The 12,675-nt window shown below is 40.7% G+C and overlaps 1 protein-coding gene across 2 annotated transcripts in view; it reads right to left on the reverse strand.

The window, feature by feature from the left end:
• Positions 1-4,017: 4,017 nt before the first annotated feature.
• Positions 4,018-12,675, reverse strand: part of LYPD6 (LY6/PLAUR domain containing 6) — a 182,061-nt gene continuing 173,403 nt past the window's right edge. For both annotated transcript variants that reach the window (XM_056117570.1, XM_056117569.1), the window contains 2 exons: positions 9,984-10,114; positions 4,018-6,967 (listed from right to left, as the gene is read on the reverse strand). In XM_056117570.1, coding sequence (XP_055973545.1) covers positions 6,800-6,967; positions 9,984-10,114 — 299 coding nt within the window. In that variant the 3' untranslated portion in view covers positions 4,018-6,799. The remainder of the gene's footprint in view (positions 6,968-9,983; positions 10,115-12,675) is intronic.

A 12,675-nucleotide genomic window follows, 5' to 3' on the forward strand; every position in this document is an offset into this window, starting at 1 on the left:
GAGGAAGCGAGGGCCAAGCCAGTTGATTGATCAGATGCTATTTATTCCATTCTCATCCCAGTTCACTCCTCTCTCTCTCTCTCTCTCTCTCTCTCTCTCTCTCTCTCTCTCCTCTCCTCTCCTGGGCCCCGATCTGGAACCCTTTTTTCCTGGCTCTGGCTCTCGATCTTCTCTCTCAGCTGGGCTTACACATAGTTGTGGTCACAGTCAACAGGGGTAAAGTTCTTACCCTCAGGGGATGCTGCTTTTAAGACAGATTCTCTTTCAGCAGGACCACCCACCCACGGGTGGAGGGTGGAATCCCATGGGTGTGGTTCTCCTCTCCTTGTCCAACAAACATATAAGCATTCATAATATTAATAATTTTATATGGGCACAGTAAGCGATGCTTTAAGCTTATAGAATTGCTCTCCTGAGGTCATCCCGATCTCAGACTACAGTGCTCAGGCCAGATTAGTCTTTCCTATTCCTAGCAAGGTTCTTGTCTCGTCGTTACTTTTGGATCATGACAGCATTTGTCATGCTCAAGCTCTTAACTTATGGTTAAGAATTATGGTGCTTTGGCCAGGCCCATTTCGATGCCAGGGTAGCACATAGCTTACTGCTTGCCCTGGTTCCATCCAATCCCTCGTCGGGACCCTGCTTTTGGGGGTGCTAGGAAGTGAGGGCAACTGAGGCTTAAGTTGAGAAAGCAGATGCCCGGGAATGAAAAATATTCGAAGCCAATTAAATCCCAAGCATAATATTAATTGTCTTCTTGTGTTGATACAAAAGGACATTGCTTTAAAGTAAACTATTCAAAAGACATAAGGAGAGGAGAAAGGCAGTATTAATTTACAATATAAATTCAGTGTCCATCCTAGAAAGATCTGACCTTACAAATTAACAGAAACTGATTAGGGGAATAAGCTGATTAACTGTTTGGGGAAGAGAGCATAGAGAAGTAGTTACAAATAAACAAAAGAATGGGAGTGACTTGGGAGCACTGGAATGGGTGTGACCAGATAAACCTAAGCTGCCTGAGGAAGGACAAAACAGTGTTATCCTAAACTCTTGCCACTCCCAGAACCAGGGTTACCAGGTTCTTGTCTCACCTTACAGAAAAGAATTTCAGTAGGCAGGCAGTAAACTAAGAACAGATTTTATTTGGAAGTTTTTAGGAAGAGGAAGGAGGGAGAGAAAGTGTGTGTGTGTGTGTGTGTGTGTGTGTGTGTGAGAGAGAGAGAGAGAGAGAGAGAGAGATAAGAGAGAGATGAGATGAGAGAGAGACAGGCAGAGAGAGAGACAGAGACAGTGAGAAACGCACTCAAGAGAAAATGCTGGCTTCTCCAAAGGTAGAGAGAACCCCTACACATCCCACCATTAGATATGAAAGTACACATCTCAAAAGAAGAGATGTGGATGACACATGCACACGGGCACCACATGTCCTTGGATATGTGGGCACAAGCAGCGTATGGGCTCCCGGAGCATCTGCATGCTCTTTCTTTGTTCAAGGTGGCCTTTGTAGGGTATTCCCAACCTTCCCCCATGTGGAGCTTCTACCTAGCTTAAAGTCCGTTGCTTAGGGAGGTTGCCAGAGCGGGTTGAGTTGAGCGTGGTCTCTGGTCTTCTTTGACATTCCTTCCCTGGCCTTTGGAAGCGGGGTCCAGCCTTCTCTGGCTCTATTGCTAGCGCTAGAGGAAAGTCTTGAAAAATCTCATCAGGACTTAGTTCCTGTGCTCACAAGGTGGCCCCTGATGGCTTGAAGGCTAGGCAGTTTTATTATATCTTAGGAATTCCATTGCTGTGAGGCTCTTGTCTACTTGCCCACATCACTACCAGGGAGAAGCACGGAGTCGTCATGCTTATCATTCTGTGAAAAATGTGTGTGAAACAGCGTCATGAAGCAGGAATAAGTCTGTGTGGTATAAAGTAGCAACAGGACCTTCCTTAACCACTGCCGAGTTCTGACTACAAATGCTCTAAGTGAGGTCATGTTGATCTGCTAAACGTAACATAGCTAAAAGTGCTTCAAAAATAAAAACATATACAAGGACCAGGAGTCATTTTTAGGAAAGAAAAAAAGGACTGCCAACGAAATCATTTATCAGCCTCTGGATTTTTGCAATTCTAGTCAGCTTTAAATAGTTACATGGAGGTTCCCTCCTCTCCACTCCTCTAATTTGAGAAACTGCAATGGGGTTATAATTTACCAAAGATAACAGCAAGACAGCAGCAATTTGCTAATGGGAAAGCCATGATTTTAAAATTAGCTGAGAGTAACTACTGAAAACGAGGGCTTGATTTTAAAGATATTTTGAAAATCTGCTTTGGTTTTATAGTAGCAAATTACAAGTTAGAACTTTTCATATAAAACACACACACACACACACACACACACACACACACACAAAACAAATAGCTGTTTTCCAGAGGTACTAGAGGACAAGACACCAGGCTAGATTAATCTGTGAGGTTCAAGCCTTTGTATTGCCTCCAAATTGCAAGCAAGTCTTGATTGGGAAGGGCTGAATATTGAAGGTGAAATTCTCCCCAGTGCAACACTAATTAATAACAGGTACCCAAGCAGATTTCCTGTATTTCAAGAGTACGTTAAAGGGAAACATATAGCAAACATTTGTGAAAGATCTTTAACTATTTCAGAGAAATGTCATAATGTCACCAAGTGAGTACATCTAGCTTTACACACCAGGGATGCTCTACATGTAAATAAAAATAAAATATAAACAAAATAAAAATAGAATGTAAAAAAAAATTGGCAAATGTTAGAAAAGTGAAGCAAAGTTTGTTTATAATTAAGCCTTTTTATATACACAAATTGTGTTACTATAGGTTTCCAAAAAATCTTATTTCCTAAAAGCAGTCTATCTGAAGTGCTGTTTCCATTAAACACACAGCTATTCACAGAGGCTGGTGATAAGAGCAGTCTGCATGTGGTTACCTGTTAAGGATTGCCAACTATGCCACTGATCCAGAACCTAATGGAAAACATCCAATTCTGGAGAAAATATGTATTTTCTCCCAAATTAAAAACTATACAGAGCTAGAGTTCCATTCAATTTTTTTTTTAAAAGCAAGTCTTAATTTTTGTTATGGTTTTGGGGCCACACGCAGCAGTGGTGAGGCATTACTCCTGGGATCACTTACTCAGGAATGGATCACTGTAGGAGTGCTCAGGGGACTATACATGGTGCTAGCTGCATGCAAAATAGGGTCAGCTGTAAGCAAGGCAAGAGCCTTACCCCTGAATTATTTTTCTGGACGGAAGCAAAAGTTTCATTTACTCTTTAGAGTCACATCAGCTGATGCTCATGAATGCTTATTACTGGCTCTGTACTCAGGGATCATTCCTAGTGGGGCTTGGGTTGTTGGGGATTGAACCCAAGTCAGCCACGTGAAAGGCAAGCATCTTACCTGCTGTACTATTTCTTTAATCCCCAAGCAAAGTTTTGAAATGTCATTTTCAGTATCTATTATGTTACTAAGAAAAAAGTCAAATGATGACATTATCCGGATGAAAACTATGCTTATGGTATTCAAATATTGTTTCTTGTTGAAAAAGCCATTGGGGGAAAATGCTTTCATGCTACCATCAGTAACATAGTGCACCCTAAGAATAGAGAAAAAATTTAAAATAGAATTTTATGGCTGTACTTGTAGTTCTCTCTCTCTCTCTCTCTCTCTCTCTCTCTCTCTCTCTCTCTCTCTCTTCTCTCTCTCATACAACAAAGAAAAGGAAAGAAAAGGTTTTCAGGGAAACTGCACACCCATCAGACCATCAGAGAGAGTCTGGTAATCATTCCTTCTTTGATTTTCTACTGCACTTACTCTGTGAATCATTTTATATGGGTTAGTTGTCTTATATCTTTTCATGCATACATTTCTTATTTGCAGAATTAGAACATGAGTTCCTGAAAGACATTCTCTGTGACACTATGCCCAATCCCTCATATATAATCTGGGTGACTTACTCATTGATTAACACACACAATTGCAGATTGGAGCCCAGCGAGATTCACTTAAAACCTTTATTCATTGATTTACAAAATTTACAGTATTTACAAGGCATTAATCCCACATTGACAAGAATGCTGTAGGGTGTCTAAAAATAAATAAGTGGCACATAGGTTAATATACACATCACAGCTCTTGAGCCCCGAGCTGTCACCAATGGCGGGATTAAATGGAAAGTTTGATGTGACAGAAAGATCAAATGACTGACCAGTTCTGGGTCTTCCAGTGAATGGCCCTCCCTGGGCTCCTTGAGGCTGGACCTGGCAAGCAGACCACTTTCTTTCAAGAGAATGAAACAGCATCAACTCTGCCAGATACACACAGTGCACAGCCACATTCACTAGGGCTTTGCAGTGACCTTAGGGGGCCCAGATGAGTCCACACCCCCATGGACCAGGTCCCTGCACAGCAGCCAGGAGGCTTTGGAAAGGTCCCATTCATGTCCAGAGCCAACATTTGCATTTTGTCTCTTATTCAAATCACATGCAGTACTTGGAAGATGTCAGTGGAGAGTGGCCATGCACAAAAACAGTACTTGTAGCTATGTACAACGAAACTTCACTGTCTTCTAGCATTTTCAAATGCAGGATCATCTTGTTTCCTCTTCCAGCAAGAAGAATGAATAAGGAAGTTGTACCACCTCTCCTCAAATTAAAAAAAATCCTCCAGAACACAAGCAAATAGCATCCTGCATGGAAAGTTTGAATGAACAAGACAAACTAGACAAACTCATATGAAAAGGTTGGACATTTGTCCATGAGATAAGGCCTGAAAGCTTCCCTAAGTGTGGTCACTCTACCTGTTCTTTCTCTTCAATCCATTTCATCCCATATAATCTAAATAGGAACAAAAATGCATAATGCTATTGAGCATGTTAGAGCCCCAGTACCTTCATGTGTAACATGTAAATACCAATAACATTCCTTACAAGACTCTTACAGAGACTATACGACCTAACTTATGTAAAGTGCTTAGCATAGTGCCTGGCACAGAGGAGGTGCTTAATAAATGTTTTGCTTTACTTTCCCTCTACTCCCTCCACCCCATTCTACTCAACGTATTGATAAACCTACAGAACTCTGAGTTAAGGCCATTGGATACATTTTAGTCTTCTGGATCCGAGTTATAGCTGTCCATGCATATTTGGTCCCTGAGGAGGGTCTCATTTTATGATACAGAGATGCATTTTATGCTCACAGATGGACCTGATGACACACTACAGTTCATCAGAATCGACTTTGTCAAATTTAATACAAACACACCACCCCATAACCCTGCAGAGAAACTCATACCTGAAATGGTCACCACCTCTACTCTTCTGGAATAGTATCACTGAAGAGAACCACCAGCGACAACCTCGAGGTCTCCTCATGACTCTAGCTCACAAAATAAGGTAAGCTTTTCAACACTGGTGCACGTATTATAGATAACTTTGAACATATATTACAAGCTCTACCACTGTTGAAAAATAAGTACTCTAATTTGACCATTTTGTTCAGAATAAAGAGCTTTTATAATAGATTTTAGTTTCTAGTTTATGCCATACAAAAATAAATACTGTATAAATGATTTCTGAGGAAAGAATTGTAACTTGGGTGACAGAAATATAGGAAGGAGAGTGACAATTTTACCATTTATGTCAAAATCAATCATCTAAAAGAACAAAAAACTTCCCTCTGCATCACCTTACTGGTCTTATAATCTCCCGATAGATCCATTGACTTCTCATTCTAAAATAATATTGTCTTCTTTTCGTATTAGTCTTGAGACAATTTAATGTAGAACCTTCTTTCTAAAAGTCATTGGGGATTAGAAGTAGGAAAAGGGGAAGGTTCTTTGGCAGTATAAATTGCAGATGAAAGGAGGTCTGATTGAGCTATTTATAGGGTTGTCCAAATGAGGCAGACCCAATTCTTATAGTTTCTTTCAATTCTGAATTCCTCTTTCATATTTAATTATGCCTGGATGGAGTTCCATAACTGGAGAAAAAAACCTCCATCTGGTTTTGGAACTCCTTGAATGCCCATTGGTCTGGATAGAAACCAGAATCTCATGAAGCACATGAAGGTGCCAAGTCAAGGCCAATATCATCAATTACAGGATGGGATAAAAAGACACTTTATGGATGCTAGTTACATAAAGTTGGAAAAATCTTCTAGCTACCCCTCTCCCATAATAAGTTTGTCTGTTTGCCTTTTCAATCTTCTAAACAGAGGAGAGAAAATATAACTTCTACAACTGGGAGAAGGGTGTTGGAAAAAAAGATATTGGACAAATTGTTCTCTACTTTTCTAGAGATTCAGTCAGAGTCTCCAAGGAAGCAGGTTATTAATTTTGGAATCAAAATTATTAAAATAATTCTAAAGTTATCGATGAATTTATGATTGTATTTAAACAAGTGGTCTGTAACCATTTTTTTTCCTGAAAATCCACACATCTATGCATGCCCATATAACATCACCTAACATCTCAGAGGGCCCCAGGACTTCTTGTGGCTCATGCCTGGATTCCAAACTAAAATATCTCAAGAAACAGTTCTTGGCATGAAAACAAAGGCTGTGGTATAGAACTCAGAGTCTGTTTTGGAGGCAGTCTGACTTTGATGAGGTCATGAACTTGACAGTGCAGCATCACTTGTTTCCCCATGATAAGTGGTGATGCTCGGTAGCATCCTCAAGCGTTGTGGTTCAAATGTAGAATTACTGTCAGGCTGGTGATTCATGCATGACTGTGGGCCATTGTTATCCCGTGGCTCCATTCTACAGAGGGTGCCTTGGAGCAGCTATAAAGTGAGTCCTAACCACACCCATAAGCAGGACACTATCACTGACATGCAGTGAGGGTGCCCATTTGTCTGATTTATGGGTGATGTTGTGGCAAATGTGGCTTCTGTTTCATTTCGTGGGAGTGGTAAATTACAGATATTTCCTTCACAACAGGAAGTGCAAACCTGAAAGAAAGAAAGCAAAATCAGGGTGAGGAGAAGCTGGCATGTCCTCAAAGAAGGCAGGACTTTTTAATTAATTAATTAATTAATTGCTATTGCTATTAATATATTTTTTTAAATCCTCTCTTTTCATGGAAAGACTCAGAAGACAGTTCCGAACTCTGCAGAGGAGGTACCAATGTTGTTGTTAAGTGGTAGGATGAAGTTGTAGCTAGAATAAGTGTGGTCATAATGAACACTCTGCACCCCCAGATGAAACTTTTGTGGTTAATACAGTTTTATAGCCTTGCGAGGTCTTAGTTAATTCACTAGGGAAATGTGGGCTACAATATTCAGTTAACTTGAATTTTGTCTCTGATACTGGCTCAAAGAGGCTCTTTATGACAACTTAAAAAAAATATTATAAAGAAGGCAAACTTTCACTTGCCAGATTTTCACAGTGAAAATTAATAGGTAACAACTTCTATCATTTAAACCTAAATATTAACTTTCATTAGAACTGTCTGCATAATTATCACCATTCTCATGGGTGAGTTAAAGTTTGAAAGGCTTTCATTTATTCAATTATACCTACTTTATGTTGCTTCACTTATGGTTTACAAGAAAGAAAGAAATCCAAAAGATTACTAATAGAAATGTTTTCAGACCAGGGCTACTTAGGGTTCAGACTACAGTTTCAGCAGCAACAGGGAACTTACTAGAAATGCAGACTCTCAAACCTCACCCTAGACTCAGGCCATTAGAATCTGCATTTTAATATGATTCCCAAGTGACTCATGGGCACAGTGATGTGTGGGAAAACTCTACGATGTGTAATATCCCAGAGAAATCATTATTCTATAGAGATCTGCATCTTTGGTCACAACTGATAGAAGCCAGGAAAACAGTATAAGTTTTCGAGGAAAGAAACTAGAAATCAGTGTGTTTGAGAGTCTGTCTGTCATGCAATAGCTGTGTAATCTAAGTGCATCATCTCACTTCTTGGTCTGTAGCTTCCTACTTTATAGAAGTAGTTACACTACTTCTATAAAGTAGTTACAATAGTGCCCGAGAACCTGACTTGACAAATCTAACTTGACAGCGATTCAGGAAAAATCTTTGACTTTACCCTTTATATTTCAAAACAGAAGCAAATAGGCAAATATTACATTTTAAATTTTCACCTTTTTTATGATATATATATTTAATTTTTATTAGTGAAACACCATGAGGTAGAGTTGTAGACTTACAAATTTTTGTGCTTGTATTTCAGTTATACAATGATTGAGTACCCATACCTCCACTGGTGCCCATTTCCCACCTCCAATGCTCCCAGCATCCCTCCCACCCCCCCACCCCCCCCCCCCATCCCACCCCACCCCTGTGGCAGGGCATTCCCTTTTGTTCTCTCTCTCCTTTTGGGTGCTGTGGTTTGCAAAAGAGGCATTGAGTGGCTATCATGTTCGGTCTATAGTCTATTTTCAGCATAAATCTCTCATCCTGGGAGGGTCCACCCAACACCCTTTACTTGGTGCTCCCCTCTCTATCTGAGTTGCCTTCTCCCTCAGCATGTGCAGCTGGCCTCCAAGCCATGGAGTGAACCTCCTGGTACTTATCTAGGCTATTCTTGGGTGTTAGTCTCCCAATTTGTTACTTTATATTCCCCAGATGAATGCAATCTTTCTATGTCTGTCCCTCTCTTTCTAACTCATTTCGTTTAGCATGATACTTTCCATGTAGTATCACTTATATGTAAATTTCATGACTTCATCTTTTCTAACAACTGCATAGTACTCCATTGTATAGATGCACGGAAGTTTCTTTAACCAGTCATCTGTTCTTGGGCACTCGGGTTTTTTCCAGATTTCAGGGCTGCAGACCAATGGAACAGGTTGGAATATCCGTACACACAACCCTAAATGTATGAACATCTAATTTTTGACAAGGGGGCAAGAAATGTGAAGTGGAACAAGGAAAGCCTCTTCAACAAATGGTGCTGGCATAACTGGACAACCAAAAATGGGCTTAGACCTCGACCTAACACCATGCACATAAATTTTCACTTTGTATCTAAAAAGCACTTGAGCTTATGTTCTGTTTTGTTTGAGAGAAAAGCCCACTAACAGTGTTGTTTCCGGGTGTGGAGTGTGGGCAGCTGCACCTACCTAATCCCTAGGAAAGTAGATGAAGAGCAAAGCCTCTAAGTCAGGACGGAGGCCTGACATTTTGTCACGTGTATGGCCATCTCTGAATGACAGAAAGGGAGTCTGGGGCATCCTCCTTCCAACCAGGGTCAGGCTGCCTTGCTCTGATTCTTTTGCTTTTTCCTTTTTTTTTTTTTTTCCTTTTCGGGTCACACCTGGCAATGCACAGCGTGGATTACTCCTGGCTCATGCACTCAGAAATTACTCCTGGCGGTGCTCCGGGGACCATATGGGATGCTGGGAATCGAGCCTGGGTCGGCCGCGTGCAAGGCAAACGCGCTACCCGCTGTGCTATCACTCCAGCCCCGCTCTGATTCTTTATATTCTCTTTCAAGGTTGACCTTGGCATTCTTTTAACACTGAATACTTCTATACAGGCGCTGAATGGACTTTACACATCCCTAAGGTGATGGTGCTCTTGTCATCTAGAAGCTGACAGGTCCCTTCCCACAAACGGTCTCTTTTGTGAAGAGAAGCCCCATATTACAGACAGGTTTCAAAGCTGAATTGCTTCAGCCAGCATCAGCTGAATGAGTCACCTGAACATTTCCAGTGTGCTTGAACCAAGATTACAGGACTGGTTCCCTGGCTCTCCTAGGCTCTTTCTTAAAGTATTCAGAGTGAAGGATTTCTGATCATTTTGACCGTCCTCTTATTGTGTTTATAGAATTTGTACCATTTGTTCTATGCTTTGGTATACATTTTCATTCCTTAAAAGCAAAGAGGAAAGAAAGCCTGTTCTTTCTCCTATTGCCTGAAGACAGTGAGCACTGGCAGGGATCAGAATGGGAGGAAGGACTGACTGCCCCAGGAGTTACTCGATTTGTCTCCCACACCTTGTGGCCTTCATGCTCAGAATCTCGACAGCCAGTGGACAAGCACTCCTCCAGTGGGACACAGCGTTTGGTGACAGAGATGCTGTTTCCTGTGACTTCCATTGTGTGCTGAGTGTAGCAGTACCTGGTCTCTGCCAAAAGAGAAAATTCATTTTAATTGACATGGGAAATGTTAGCCCAACCTGCTGGAAAAGGAAACAATAGGGGTGTCAACACAGCAAATCTTAGAAGGATCTAATAGCACATGGTGTGTATACTGTTTTGACCTTGTATTTGGTGCCAAAAATATCCTTGGAGAGATCCACTTCACTGTGGCTGGACTTCACCAGTGTTCTTTCTGCCTGTTGTAATTCCATAAGCCAAGACACAGGGGAATCACTCGTTGCCATTCAACACATCTTTGCTACTGTATTTCTTGATCTTTTATTTTTTAGAGGAGGAGGAATTTGGAGGGATAATTTAGAATGAAGAGTCACAGCAATTTCCAGGAAGATGAAAGGTTGGGAAAGCTCAAAGAAACTTTTCATTCTTTTGATAAAAGAAGTTAGGTAGATAGTAATAGACTTCAAGGAGAAAAAAGATTAGGGCAGAGACTCACACAGAAGTATGTTTGGAAAAGAGTTACTCCCAGGAAGGGAATTATAACAAAAATATTGAACCATCGTATCTGGAGAAAATATATTATCCAAAGAAGATTTGATCCAAAAGAAAGGATTTCTGGCCAACAAACTGATCTTGATCCTAAATGAAAAAGTGACTCTAGTGCCAGGATCTAATACAGGTAGGGCACAGCACATCTGGATTTCTCTGGCACAGCATGGTTCCTCAAGCATGGTCAAGAGTAACTCCCCTGAGCAAATAGCCAGAAGTAATCCTTGAGCACATCCAGGTATACCCCCCCCCCCCACACACACACACATGCCCACCACCACCATCACTGCCTCCAAATTTTTTTTTAAAAGAAAAAGTGACAAAGTGACTCAACAATGAAGACTTTCCAAACTGGGGGGCATTTCTTCCCAGAATGATTTCAGTGACCTTTTGGGCAGATGAATACCATGATACACATTTCTAGAGATTCTATGTATTAAGATTCTGAAAACTTATATTTCTTCCAAAATTCTATAGAAAACTTCTTAAATTGGATTTTAAAGACTTAAAAAAAATGGCCTTGTCAATGGATTTCTTCAAGGCCTTTCAGATTTAGGGGAAGTTTCATGTTTCACTTACAGGTTAAAAAAGAAAATGAATAATTCTAAAGAAATGTCACGGAACATTTTTCATCCTTATCTTGAACCCAACCTTGTATGCTTTCTACATTTTGAATGGTAGCTAATGTGTAATTATGACCTTCTAGGATATTATTTATTAGGTAATAAAAATCCCACCTTCCAGATTCTATCATAAATTTTGGAAGTTTTTACCCAACTATTAATGTACAAAGAGTTTTAGGACCATAGAATGAGCTTATACTGACCCCAATGTCGTATCTTGGGTGTTATGAACATTCTGAAATTTTAATAATCATCCTAGACACCCCACCTGGGTGATCCCAACTGAGATTTCGAAGGATAGGGAGTGTCCCGGTGGATGTGCCCGGCTGTGTCTGTTCATGTTCTCCCCATCGTGCTGTTTTCACACTGCATCCCATGCAAGTCATGTGGAGGATCAAGCAGTCTTTAGCTTGCTAAGAAATTCTAAAGAGATGGGGTAAGAAAGATAGCCCAGCAGGTAGGGCGCTTGCTCGTCTTGCACACAGTCAACCTAGGTTCAGTTTCCAACAGCTCACATGGTCCCTGAGCACTGTCGGGAGTAATTCCTGATTACAGATCAGGAGTAAGCCCTGAACATTGGCAGGCATGGCCCCAAATACAAAAACAATAAAAAAGAAATTCTAGAGAGCTCCTCGGGGGTAGGATAAAGTCAGCTGATGCCCTCACTGAGAGTGTGCCTGTCTCTGGCAACGATTTTTCCAAAGCCCTAAAACACTCTAAAATCGAACAGGGGTAGAGTAACTGACAACCTCTTCAACAAATGGTGTTAGGAAAACCAAAGAGCCACATATAAAAAACTAAACTTGGACCCATATCTCACACTCTATACCAAAGTCAATTCAAAGTGGATCAAAGATCTTGTGATCAGACCAGAATCCGTAGCAATACATTGAGAAAAATGTAGGCAGAGTGCTCCAAGATTTGGACCTTAAAGGTTTCTGTAATTAGATGGCTCCATTGGCAGAGGCAACAGAAACAAAAATATACAAATGGACTCTATCAAACTAAAGAGTTTATGCACATCTAATACGCTAAAACTAAAAGACACTCAATGGATGGGGTTGGAGCAATAGTACAGCGGGTAGGACGTTTGCCTTGCACGTGGCCGACCTGGGTTCGATTCCCAGCATCCTATATGGTCCCCCAAGAACCGCCAGGAGTGATTCCTGAGTGCAAAGTCAGGAGTAACCTCTGAGCATCGCCGGGTGTGACCCAAAAAGAAAAAAAAGACACTCAATGGGAAAAAATATTTGCACTCAATATAGAAAACAGAATTAATATACAAACTGTAAAAAGTACTCACAAAGACCAACAACAGCAACAAAAATTCACAAATACTGTCAAAAAATGAGGAGAGGAAATGAAGGTACTTCTCTGAAGTTGACAGACACATGAGAGAATGTTCATCATCTCTTATT

The sequence above is a fragment of the Sorex fumeus genome, unplaced genomic scaffold (assembly GCF_029834395.1).
Source record: "Sorex fumeus unplaced genomic scaffold, SorFum_2.1 ptg000035l, whole genome shotgun sequence".
NCBI lineage: Eukaryota > Metazoa > Chordata > Mammalia > Eulipotyphla > Soricidae > Sorex > Sorex fumeus.